Below are 12,175 nucleotides of genomic sequence, written 5' to 3'. Positions count from 1 at the left end.
GTTGTTTATCTTTGCACACTACTCGCGTGACCGTAGTTAACCCTGTCATTTATTAACTAGGCTAGGGTCAATGCCATTTACTCTGATCTCGTGCTTGGAAGCTGCTCTGCATAAGAGCGTCTTCTTAACCACTTAAACCCTATACACTGTACTTTGTTGTATGAAGTATGTAGAAAACAAAAGAGCCAATGTACAAGCAAAGTGACACATTGTAGATCTGCTATTTTTGCTGAATGTTCGCCTACTTCGGCATGCCCAGAATAGGGATGCCAGGGTTCATGTGGTTGAAAGCCTACATTTTAAATTGTGTGTGTGTGTGTGTGTGTGTGTGTGTGTGTGTGTGTGCGTGCGTGTGCGTGTCATTCCACAGACCAAGTGCTGGAGAAGGCCATGCATAAGTGTGTCCTTAAACCACTGAAAAGTGTGGTGGAGGTGGCCTTGCACGACTTCCAGGTGAGAAGACATATGATGAGCATGATTATTCCTTGCAGTGCGTTTCCTTTCCTTGCTACAGTACCGTGGCAGATAGTCACACATCGTACAGTATTTTGACACCTCTAGCAACCATAGAGCTGTCACATGCACTATGCAGTGCTATAATGAAGTGGTTCCAAAACACTGCTCCAGGTGTGTCTAGGTGTGCCTTGGGACAACCACACATTATTGTTGCAATATATAGAACTATATGAGCAGTTATGAATAACCTCTTAACTTAATAAATCAGTATATTTAAGCCACCTTCAATCTGGTGTCCCTATTTTGTGCATGCCATTGCCCCGGTGAAATTATTATTTTTTTACTTGTGAAAAAAGCCAATATACAAGCTTGAGTCTCTTTCCACTATGAACAGGTGTACCTTGAGATTTAGACTTTCACATGGGTGGGCTTTGGGCACAGAACCTTTGAAAAGCACTGCAAAAAGGTCACACCTTTGGATCCTTCTTGTGTTCTTCAGGTGAGCAGTGGAGCTTGGCAAGCGCTGAAGGAGAACCTGGCCCTGGCTAAGTCTAAGAGACCCCAAGACCTCGGGGTGGACGGGGCTGTGCCCCCCGACACCGTGGCCATCGAGAAGATCCGACACAAGTTCGTCAACATGAGGAAGTTGTACTCTCCAGAGAAGAAGGTGTCCCTGTTGCTGCGAGTGTGTAAACTCATCTATACAATCATGCAGGATAACTCAGGTATGCTGAAGGAAGGAGTATAGAAGTGTGTGTGTACTTGTATTACTGTACTTGTGATGGCTAAATGTTCCCCAGAAGTATAGTAGAATTCGAGAATTGGACAATGTGGAGACAATTTAACTCACTCACTCCTCACAATAGAAATGTTTGTTTTATAGTAGAAAAATAGAATCATGTGGATTTCTGGATCCACATGGAAACGGCGTGGCTCCAGTGTGGATCTCAGACTTCATGTGACCTGCCTGTGTCATCTCTCATTTATTTATAATGTCAGATTTCTATGAAATATCTATGGTTTATGGTTTCAGCCTGATAAGAGCCCCAGAGATTTCCATTATAATATTAATATATATATATATATATATATATATATATATATTTATTTTTTTTATCCCACGATTTTGTAACCCATATTTTTTCACCCAGTGCCAATTGCCTACAGTGTGTAATCCTGGGCGCTACTCTCCCTCTGCCAGCCTAGGGAGAGCCCAAGCTGAAGCTCATGCCTCCTTCAATGCATGAGGAGCGAGCAAGCCGCTTCTTATCACCCGTCCATTATAGCATTTAAGTTATTATTGTTTTTTGTTTTTTTATAAATAATATTTTGGTAAAATAATAACATTAGTGGAGGAGGTACTTCTGTGACCTGCTGGCAGCGTGCACAAGACATTTGGCGCTGATCGGTTTGTGAGATTTACTCAAGGCACACAGACAAGCCTATAGATGGCTATACTCCTGTAGAGCCACACCATAAACATATTTGGTGAGTTAGGCTTACAAGTAGGAAAATATCCAGGTTTGGCTAAATATTAGGCATTTATAGGTTAGGTTTAGGGGTTGGGTTTAGGATTAGAGTTAAAGTTATGCTTGAGTTATACTTAACTCACAATGCACAGTGCGCCAAAAGGCTTTTGGGTTAGGGTTAAAAATGGCACTCACAAAAAAGGTAATAATTGCATTTATAAACTGCCATCCTAAACGTTTGATGTCCTCATAAGTATAGTAATACAAAGGTTTGTGTGCGTGCGTGCATGTTTGCATGCATCCCTATCTGTCTGTCTGTCTGTCTGTCTGTCTGTCTGAACAATGTACCTATCACACCCATCCTCCTTACCTTGCCTCCCCGGTCTGTTGTCCGTTTCCTTGCACCCTAGGGAGGATGTACGGGGCCGATGACTTCCTGCCCATGTTGACCTACGTGGTGGCCCAGTGTGACATGCCTCAGCTGGACTCGGACATCCAGTACATGATGGAGCTATTGGACCCCTCTCTGCTGCATGGGGAAGGTGGGCTCCGTTCATTCTTGCTTTAGGCCAGTGGTTCTCAACCTGTGGGTCGGAGAAGCAATTTCTTTTCAGTTAAAACTGATTTTGGTATATGAGTTAATCAATGGGTGAATACATAAGTTTAAAATATAGTTTTTTTTTTATCAAGGTGGTACTAAACAGACCAACAGATCAGTGCAAGTTTTACCATAAAGTGCAGCAATTTTAGGAATATATTCAGAGATTCGGGTAGCCTTTATCAATTCAAGGACCTTCTGTAAACTCGAGCACAAGTAAAACACAATACTTTCAAGTACACCATACTTAGTTTCAAGTACATTCCAGAACAGTGGAAACCCTGACCATTAAGAGAAATAAAAATAATCATATATATTTCAGCATTTTGAGCTGAAATGTTGAATGAACAAGCTTTTCCAGTGTTGATCGTTGAAGACAAAATTCTGTTCAGGATGTCCACGGTTCTATGTTTCTTGTAAGACAAGACATTCCCCAGAGAACAGAAGAATTATGTTTATTTGAAATATGGAACGCAATTGGACTGAACACATCCTCATTTAAGATGTCAAATAAAACCACCTTGTGGATGTAGTGTAAAATAGAGGTCTTCGGGTAAGCACGTTACCCGAGATCCGACCCAGACCCGGCTCGGTCACGGGTCATTCACAAGAAGTGATAACAAATAACAAATGTATGCCTGGACCTATTAACCAATTAAACCCTACAGTATATCTCTGCTGTCCAGCCAGAAACTGCTAACTCCAAAACGCTCATTGTTCAGGAAACGAATAAACAAAATATACGTTTTTCAGAAAATGAAGAAAACCTTATATTTTTAAAACAAAGCAATACTACCTCATCGAAATTGGTATAGTGACTGTATATATTGTGAGATACTTGCATGTGTCATTATATTATCAACACTTTACCCAAATCGCGGGTAAATAAACACTTTACCCAGCGCGAGTGGAGTTAGAAGTTTCAGACGAGCAGAAATCAAGCTGAAATGGAGTTAGGTGTCCAAACAACAGTAGCTCCACTCGCTGCTGAGAGAGAGGTTTCAAAAGGGTACAGATTCCCAAAAGCTAACAATGGATCTCCAAGCTCACAATGCATCACAACAACGTTTGAATTAATGCCCTGATGCTTCATGATACTTATTATATAGGCCTACAACAATAAACAGGACTTTAAATATTACAATAACTTCTGCAAAGAGGTAGAACACTAGCGCGACAGAAATGCTATGAACGTCTTTCTTCTTATCACAATGCTCAACTCATTAAACACTTCATAGATTTTAGAAATATAATTACTTGTTTTCATAACATTAGCGTCAGTGCTAAGTTTGATAAACAGGTACACTGCATAGTTTTAACAGACTACGGGGAGTCTGTTTACGTGTTCCTCCTCGTCGTTCACTGCGCAACGCGCACTGCTAATGCTGTGAAGCAGCACTGTGTAGACGAGAGGGGGGAGTTGTTTGTTTTTGACGGACAGTTTGAGGATCCAATGGAGTTGGGAGTTTTCGTCCGAGGCGCTTTTTAATACTTTTCATTGTTTTTTTGTTTTTTTTCTTTTACACAGATGTAAAGGGGGTTCAATAGCATTGATTTATGAAAAAAAAAAAAAAACTGAAAATGGAGTTAGCTGTTCCCGGCTGGACACCGACGATATATACTTCACTGACCGGAGTCCCCCAGTGGTCCATACTAGGCCGCCTCCTTTTTCCCCTCTGTACCAAATCTCTTACAGCATGGATTCTAGGGTATTATGGGTATTTAGGGATGCAAGGGTTCATGTGGTCAAATTAACTGGTCAAAGTTTAGTATGTTTTGCAGGAAGTATTTTAGTGTTGTTCCACCGGAAGGCAACTATTTACATTTGAATAGCTGTGTTCATATCAGTGAGAAAAGGAAATGTCGGGTATTTTGCATTAGCGCCCCCCTCCAGTAACTGATGGCATTGTTATTCTTATTGCAAGGATGCAGGTAAATAACTGTACATCCTGTGTGAGCTGGAGAATGTTATCAGTTACTATCACTGAGGTGCTAGGCAACCAGAACATTGTGTAACACCAGAGGTCTTTTTGCCCCATAGATTCTTGCAGGAATTTGTCATTTCCCTTTGATCAAGCCAGCCAATGAATGTAGTTCACTAGACAGCTTGAGAAAAGTGAGGCTTTGGGAGGAAACTCCCATGTTGATGTTGGTAGGAAGTTCCAGTGGAAAGGTTGATTTGAATGGATTGGAATGGGTTCAGATGTTACCGTTCCCAACCACTCCCTATTAAGAAATGTGTTCCTTTTTTTTTAAAGATTAGTTTTTTTGGGGGGGTTTTTTCTGCCTTTATTGATAGGATAGTGGGCTGACAGGAAATGGGGAGAGAGATGAGGGGGTGACACACAGAAAAGGTCAGGAGTCGAACCCGCGACACGCTGTCAAGCTGGATTACCAGCAGATGTGATATGCACCTGGACCGCTAGGCCAGTGGGCGCCCTGTGTTCCTTTTAGCATTATTATTTATGGTGCTTTATAAGATCTGACTAGTTAATTTCAGGTGTGTGTGTGCGTGTGCACGTGTGTGCTCATTAACCACTATATTCATTCATTTTACTATTAACTTCTGGTGGGCAGCAAAAAAGTAGCCGATCTTCAAGCTCATAACACATGGCATCGTGATTCGTCAAGATGTCGTAGATCGGCTATTTTCAAAAATGTTTGACAGTTTTGTATAACTTTTGATATAACGTTATGCCTATAATGACATGGCCAAAATATGCCGGGTCGAAAATAATTAATAAATGATTGGTCTGGGGACCACTACTGGTCCCCTTACGGTTCCCTTTGGTTCCATTTGTACAATCTCAGAGTTAAATAAACAGATTGATTGGTAGATCGGGGTCCCAGAGATAAACATTTTATGAAATGGGCATCTGTGGCCTAAATGATTGTGAAATGTAAAATGACACAGATGCTTTCCCGGTTTTAATGTGTTAATACATCAACAACAACATAATACATCAACCCTCGCCAACTTCTCTTCTCAGGGGGCTACTACCTGACCAGTGCCTATGGAGCCATGGCCCTGATCAAGAACTTCCAGGAGGAGCAGGCAGCCAGGGTGCTGAGCTCCGAGGCCAGGAACACCCTGCACCAGTGGCACCGGCGGCGCACCACCCAGCGCATCGCGCCCTCTGTCGATGACTTCCAGGTATCAAGCCATACCTGAATCCACCTTGAGTCCAGGCAGTGAGTCTAAGTTGTCCCCCCACAACTCCAAATTTAATCTTTTGGCATCAGAAGAGTGCATGGAAACTGCTACCTATCAGAGAGGGTTCGTTCTCTGATGTTGTTCTCTTGCATATTTTTTATTGAACATTAACATCTTAAAAAGGCACTCTGTAATAATTTTGGCATTAGCGTTGAGTTAGGAATGAATTCCTGCCAGGGAACAAAAGGGGTTGCTGATTGCAATTAAGCGGCATTTAGGTTTGATATTACTATACTGTATGTCTTAACAACATTGTTAATGTCTTGTCTCATCTCACTTAACCTATGACTGTCTTGTAGTTGTGTGTGCAAATTGTGTTTTTGCATGTGTGTGCACAAAGTCTAGTCTTGAAATAAGCTTCATATTGTGCATCCTTATGGCGCTTTTCCAATGGAGCCAGACCGATATATCAGTTTGGCCAATATGTCTGCCATTATTTGACTTTTTATGTGGTATCAGGTATCAGCAGCAATTATTCAGCCGATGGGTCCCATTTTTAACCACTTTAAACCTGGTGTCCCTATTTTGGACGTCATTACATTTTAAGCTCATTTTACAAGCTCATAACACGTTGCATTGCGATGCATAGTGAACTTGTAGATAAGCTATTTTTGAAAAGAAATTGGGCTTATGGTTAAATAGAAATGTTATCCTCCAAAAGATTAAATGTTCTCAAATAGTCTTAAATTAAATCACAGTTTTTCAAATTGATTAGAAGATTTTTAAATTTTTCATGAAATATTGGTCAAAACATCAGTGATCGCTTGTCTAGGAATTGGCATCGGCATTGGAACCACAAATCTGGCATCGGTCGGGCTCTATTTTCCATTGCATGGTGCCGGCTCGACTCTACTCGCTTTACTCTACTTAGTTTTCCACTGCCCTAATGGTCTGGAATATTTCATAAAAGCAAAGGATAAAGCCTAAATCTGTGATTTACATATTGTGTTAATTGTTTAGGATTAAAATCAGTGGTGAGATTTTATTTAGCTTTAATCTATGTGTACAGTAGTCCCCCCCCCCCAAAAAAGAAAAAACCCAACCAGGCACTACTTTTGCCCAATGGAAAACAAAAGAAAGTGAATAGAGTCGTGTTGAGCAGTGGAAAAGCACCATTACATTCCATAGTTTGGTATTGTGTTGCCCCTGTTATAACGTATCATATTCCAATTGCTGGAATTTGCTATTTAATTCTTTTAAGGCTTGTGTGCATCCGTTTTTGTCTGGCTATAGTTTCTGACTTGCATAATACATTCTTTTTGTTTCATTTTGTCTTCTTTGTGGAGGTTTTGGCCTGTTCTAGCATTTGTTCTGTTGGTGGCATTCGTGAAAAAGGCTTTGCTCTACTAAACTAAACCTAAGAACTAAGAACAATTGTCCTTAACGTAAGCATATTTGTACATATTTGTTCCCAATAGAACTATCTACGCGTCGCCTTACAGGAAGTGGACACAGGCTGCACAGCCAAAACCCTGATTGTTCAACCTTATTCTACCACAGAAGAAATCTGCTCAGTCTGTGCCTACAAATTCAAGGTTGCTGACCCTGAGAATTACGCACTATTCCTGCTTACTGAAGGCACTAGTCAGCAGTTAGCCCCAGACACGCATCCTCAGCGAATCAAAGCTGAGGTTCACAGCCGCCCACACGCACACACCTTCCATTTTGTCTACCGGAGAGTGCCTAACCTTAATAATGCGTGTATACCTGACAATCTGCAAAACGGGAACTGTACTTCAACATGAACAGAGTTGGAAAAGGATATCCTTGCATTGTACTGTACTTGATGTGTAGCAGGGGTTATGTTTTGTGATATGTGGTTGGATAATCCAGCCTATGTGTTAGATATGGTTCCCAAATTGTCAAAAGTCCGAAATATGAAACAATGAAAAGAAAAGCCGCTGTATAATGCCCAAAAATATACCGGTTTATTAATAGTACTAGAAAATATCAATCAGCAATCATTACTGGCACATTGCTAAGTGGTCTGTAAGTACATTCTGTATAGCCATCTGTCATTGCGTCTGAAAGTGTAGTGGCTGATGGGGTTCAGGTTTTTGGGCATTATATTTATGCTTCCCTTCAAATTTTTCATACTTTGGATGTTTAGCTAATGTTTGGTCATCACCATAGTGTTACAAACATGATGTGGATGGACAAAAATAGAAACCAAGATGGACAATGACATGTTGATGTAAATATAAAATATATCTTTAATGGGCATTGATTCTGTGGAATTTGCAAATCGATAAAGAATCATGTAATCATGATTTTTTTTCAGCATTTTCTGCTTTATTTGACAGTGACAGTAAGTAGTGAGACGGGAATGGCAGGAGAGAGATAGGAATGACATGTAGCAAATGTCCTCATGTCTTTATATGGTACACACGCTCTACCAGGTGGGCTACACCTGGTACCAGGGCACCCAAGCAAATACTGTAGGTTATGTCATGTTTGGAGGAAGCACCATGTGGAAGGGCATGTTCTGTGGTCTGATAGTCTCAAGTGTTTGATGCAAACACATCCAAGTTAATCCCATGTTTGGTCCAGACTTAAGTGGAATAGTGTTTCTAAATCATTCTTAAGCGTTTGTTTTGTAACTTCATAGAAGTAATAACCAACGCATTCCCATGTCGAACACACGTGTCACGGACACCCATTGATAAAATTACTTACTCTTCCGTGTTTGACAAGAATTCCATAAATGGAAATTCCCATTCTATGCATTTCTTTCTAAGGTGTTGAGTGAGGTGTCAGTCACAGATAATACACTATATTGACTTTTAAACACGTTGCTGTGATTGTCTGTGTTGTTGTGTAGTCCTATGTGTCAAAGTCCTGCCATCTGGAGCATGGCGTTTTGATTTCATGCAATACCAGCTCAGAAAACATTTTTTTCTTACCCATTCTCAACATGGCACTTTGTCTAAACCTACAATCCCAGAAAAGACTTGTCTCTCAAGCAGTTCTCGAGACCATTGCCCCCTAGTGGTAGTGGGGAGAATGACTGCAGTTTCCTGCATAGGTGATAAAGAGAGCGTTGATGGACTTAGCACCGTAGATGATACAGAGACCGTTGATGGACTTAGCTCCATGTATTGAAGATTAATCCTGCCGATTAAGACATAAGGTTAAGTGGAGTATACCTTGAATAGGCCTGTATGCAGTATTTTTGTAAGTGCAATGAGGCCATCTGGTGTGGTGAATAATTCTTATTCAGCTTTTTTGACATACTGTCCTCACAGTAGAGATAAATCGGACTGTTGCATTGTATGTAACTAACTGCCTTAACTGCTGATATTAAAGCCAAGTGCCTTGTCAAGGAATTGAGCATTCTATACTAAGACATTGGCTAGCAGCTTCCTTCTTTACTTTTTTTAAACAATTTTTTAATCAAAATTCCCCCATGAAATACTTGGCAAAGCATTAATTTAATAATCTGTTATATCATATGATGTTGAGCTATTGTAGTGGATGCAGGATGTATTGCTCAATTTATTTGTATTTGTTTTTGTTTCTTTTACAATTGCTGGTCAATTGTAGCTCTCACTATTATGCAGAAATATTTATATATTCAAATGTGTTTTTTTTATTCAAAAGGTAAAAGTGACACAAATATTTGACTGTATCCTGAAATTATGTTTCTGTGATTGGATTGGATTGTCACTCATGTCCCAGAAGTATTTGAAAACACTGTTTCTGCTGTCTAATATAGATAGCACCGGGTTAACAGAGACAATGTAACATTAAATGATCTGCAAATTAATGTGCCCAAGGAAAGTTAGTGTCTTACTCTGATAAGCTATGATGTCATACAGGGGGATCGTTTTGGATATAGCCCACCTGTATTCCAAAAAGTGAACAAAACTTTTTTCCATCAGCTCTTATAAACCCTCAAGCCCTATGTACGACGAATAGCCAAAATAGCCAATCGACAAGCTAACAACTTGTCGCATCGTGACGCGTTGTTTGCTTGTAGATCGGCTATTTTTTTTTAACGACTGACAATGTTCGCCTACAATGACATGACATGCCCAAAATAGGGACACCAGATACTGTGTGTTGTAGCTTATCATTTAGTAGATATTGTGTAGCCTTTGTTTTGGTGCACCTAACTTGGCAGCACTTAATTATCGAATGAAGCATAAATAACGTCTTCATTTCACCAGAAGTGCCTGATTAAATGGCTGACTTGAATTGTGATTGAATATAAGATTGAAACTGGTAGATACTGTAGTGTTCTGTCAGTGGGACATTATATGGTGTCAGTTTGTAACTGCAGAACAATAAAAACCAAAACTATTTTATTTTGGAGGAGTCTTGTCTTTATTTCCCCCCAGACGATTATTTATGTATAAATCTGAACTTTTGATCACACTGATACTGTATCTTGTTTTAACAAAACAATATCCATGACACAAACACAGGACCTTATATTCTTATCCTGTAAGCATAAGAAAAGGTTAATTTAACATTTATACTTCCCAATATTGTATAGAATAGCAAAAACATACACTGATATTGTGACAGAGAACTAGTTGGATTAGACACACCCTACACAAACCAGCTGACAACATCACAAGGCAAACACTGGACTGGAATCCACAGGTGAAGGAGAACAGTGGGGAAGCCAAAACAGACTGGAGGAATATCAGTTGAGATCAAGGCAAAGACAACTGAACTTTATGTGGGGCCAGCTGAAAGAAACTGCTCAAAACTGAGTCCATTGGCAGATGGCGATTGTGGCCCTATACTCTCCACCTAGGAGCCTACAAGAATAGGTCAAGTCACATAAATTGTTACATTGTAGTACATTACATTTGACATCAAAAGGAACATACTTCATGATAACATAGTTCAGACTGGAAGAGATGGCGTAGTGATTTGAAATGTTTATATTTACATACATCTTACAAGACTATAATACTGTTGCCTAGCTACTACACACGCAGGCGCTACACACGCACGCGCCGCACACACACACACACACACACACACACACACACACACACACACACCTACACATGCACACACACCTACACATGCACCTGTTTTTACACACCTACTATAATATTTGCACACATGCACCTGTTTTTACACAAATGCACACATATATGTGCATACACATATAGCCTATATATGTAAATACTTATATGCTTATATAACAACATACATACACTACACATACATATGTAAACAGATATCATATTTAAGCAAGCATTAATGCAAGCAGCACATTCAAGGACCTCAAAGTGTGCTAAGATATGCTATGTAGCTATTTCTTACATGGAGGAACTGTTTTGTTATTGTTGTTATGACTGCTACAGTTTTGAATACATAATTGTACTCTCGTGTGTACTCTAATATGAGATGTAATGTAACGCATAAAAACAATCTTAAATATAATACTACACACCCCGGTCCAGTAGGTGGCGGTTCTATGAACTTTCACATTGGTTTGCAATCTGCAAAAGAAATACACACTGAAGAGTGCAGAGGTATGTTATGTGTAACTATTGTAGCATAAGAGTTAAAAAATAAAAACTGTAGAGCTTATCAATAACCGTTTGAACTCCAAAAAGTCTCCCAACGCAATGATATTATGATTATTTATAACTGGCGATTTGGTAGCGGTCTGACGTAGGTACTTCTGATAACTTGCCAGAATGTACACTGACCCATATCATGACGGTCATGGAAGCAATTGTTCCTGGTTTGAGAATGTTTTGTTTTACATCACATTTTACTAACCGCGCGTCACCAGTCTTTCCACATTTTACAACCTGTACATCTACATGAACGTTCAGATTTGCTGACCCCACGGCCACAGATGTTACAAATGAAAACGCCCGGGTCTAAGTACCCGTATATCTTCCGTATTCAATAAAAAGCATTTTAATCCGATCGGGAATTTCCTCACTCCATATGCTTTCAACTACGCGCCCCTATCGGTTGGGAGGCATATTGCACTCCGATAGATTATTTAAAACACTTTTTTTTTAAATAAAAATGGCCGCCGATCGGATTAAAATGCTTTTTATTGAACAATACGGAAGATACGGGTACTTCAACCAGGCCGCTTTAACTTGTTACATCAGTGGCATGGGGGTAAGCACTTTATATTTTAATTCTGAACGTATATGTAGATGTAGCGGTTGTAAATGTAAAATATTCTCAAACCAGGAACAACTGGTTCGATGACGCTTGTGACAGACGAGCGTCATTTGAACCATGGCTAGGCTAGACTAGACTCGGTGGTAAATGTATGCAAATAAACTTTGTATTCTGGGATAATTTTTAGATCATAAAACTAACTCAAACTCGCAAGCAAAACAAACAGCTGCGTGTAAACCTTACACTGTATTGACTGTAAAGAGCAAGCGCTTTCATCTCACAAAGTAAGCAGTAACTTGTCTGTGTGCGACACTTGTAGCTTCG

General features: G+C 39.9%; 1 protein-coding gene across 4 annotated transcripts in view; it reads left to right on the top strand.

Moving 5' to 3' along the window:
* LOC311063209 (ras and Rab interactor 2-like) overlaps positions 1–10,044 on the top strand; it is a 52,370-nt gene extending 42,326 nt beyond the window's left edge. For 3 of the 4 annotated variants that reach the window (XM_084082492.1, XM_084082494.1, XM_084082493.1), the window contains exons 9-13: positions 371–453; positions 956–1,181; positions 2,336–2,467; positions 5,514–5,677; positions 7,156–10,044. In XM_084082492.1, the coding sequence (XP_083938618.1) occupies positions 371–453; positions 956–1,181; positions 2,336–2,467; positions 5,514–5,677; positions 7,156–7,482 (932 nt within the window). In that variant the 3' untranslated portion in view covers positions 7,483–10,044. Of the gene's footprint in view, positions 1–370; positions 454–955; positions 1,182–2,335; positions 2,468–5,513; positions 5,716–7,155 lie in introns of all 4 variants that reach the window. The other variant, XM_084082495.1, reaches the window with a different exon arrangement.
* Positions 10,045–12,175: the final 2,131 nt, after the last annotated feature.

This window comes from Gymnoscopelus microlampas (genome assembly GCF_963454915.1).
Source record: "Gymnoscopelus microlampas genome assembly, chromosome: 2".
Classification (NCBI taxonomy): Eukaryota; Metazoa; Chordata; class Actinopteri; order Myctophiformes; family Myctophidae; genus Gymnoscopelus; species Gymnoscopelus microlampas.
This window is presented reverse-complemented; position numbering and strand designations above follow the sequence as displayed.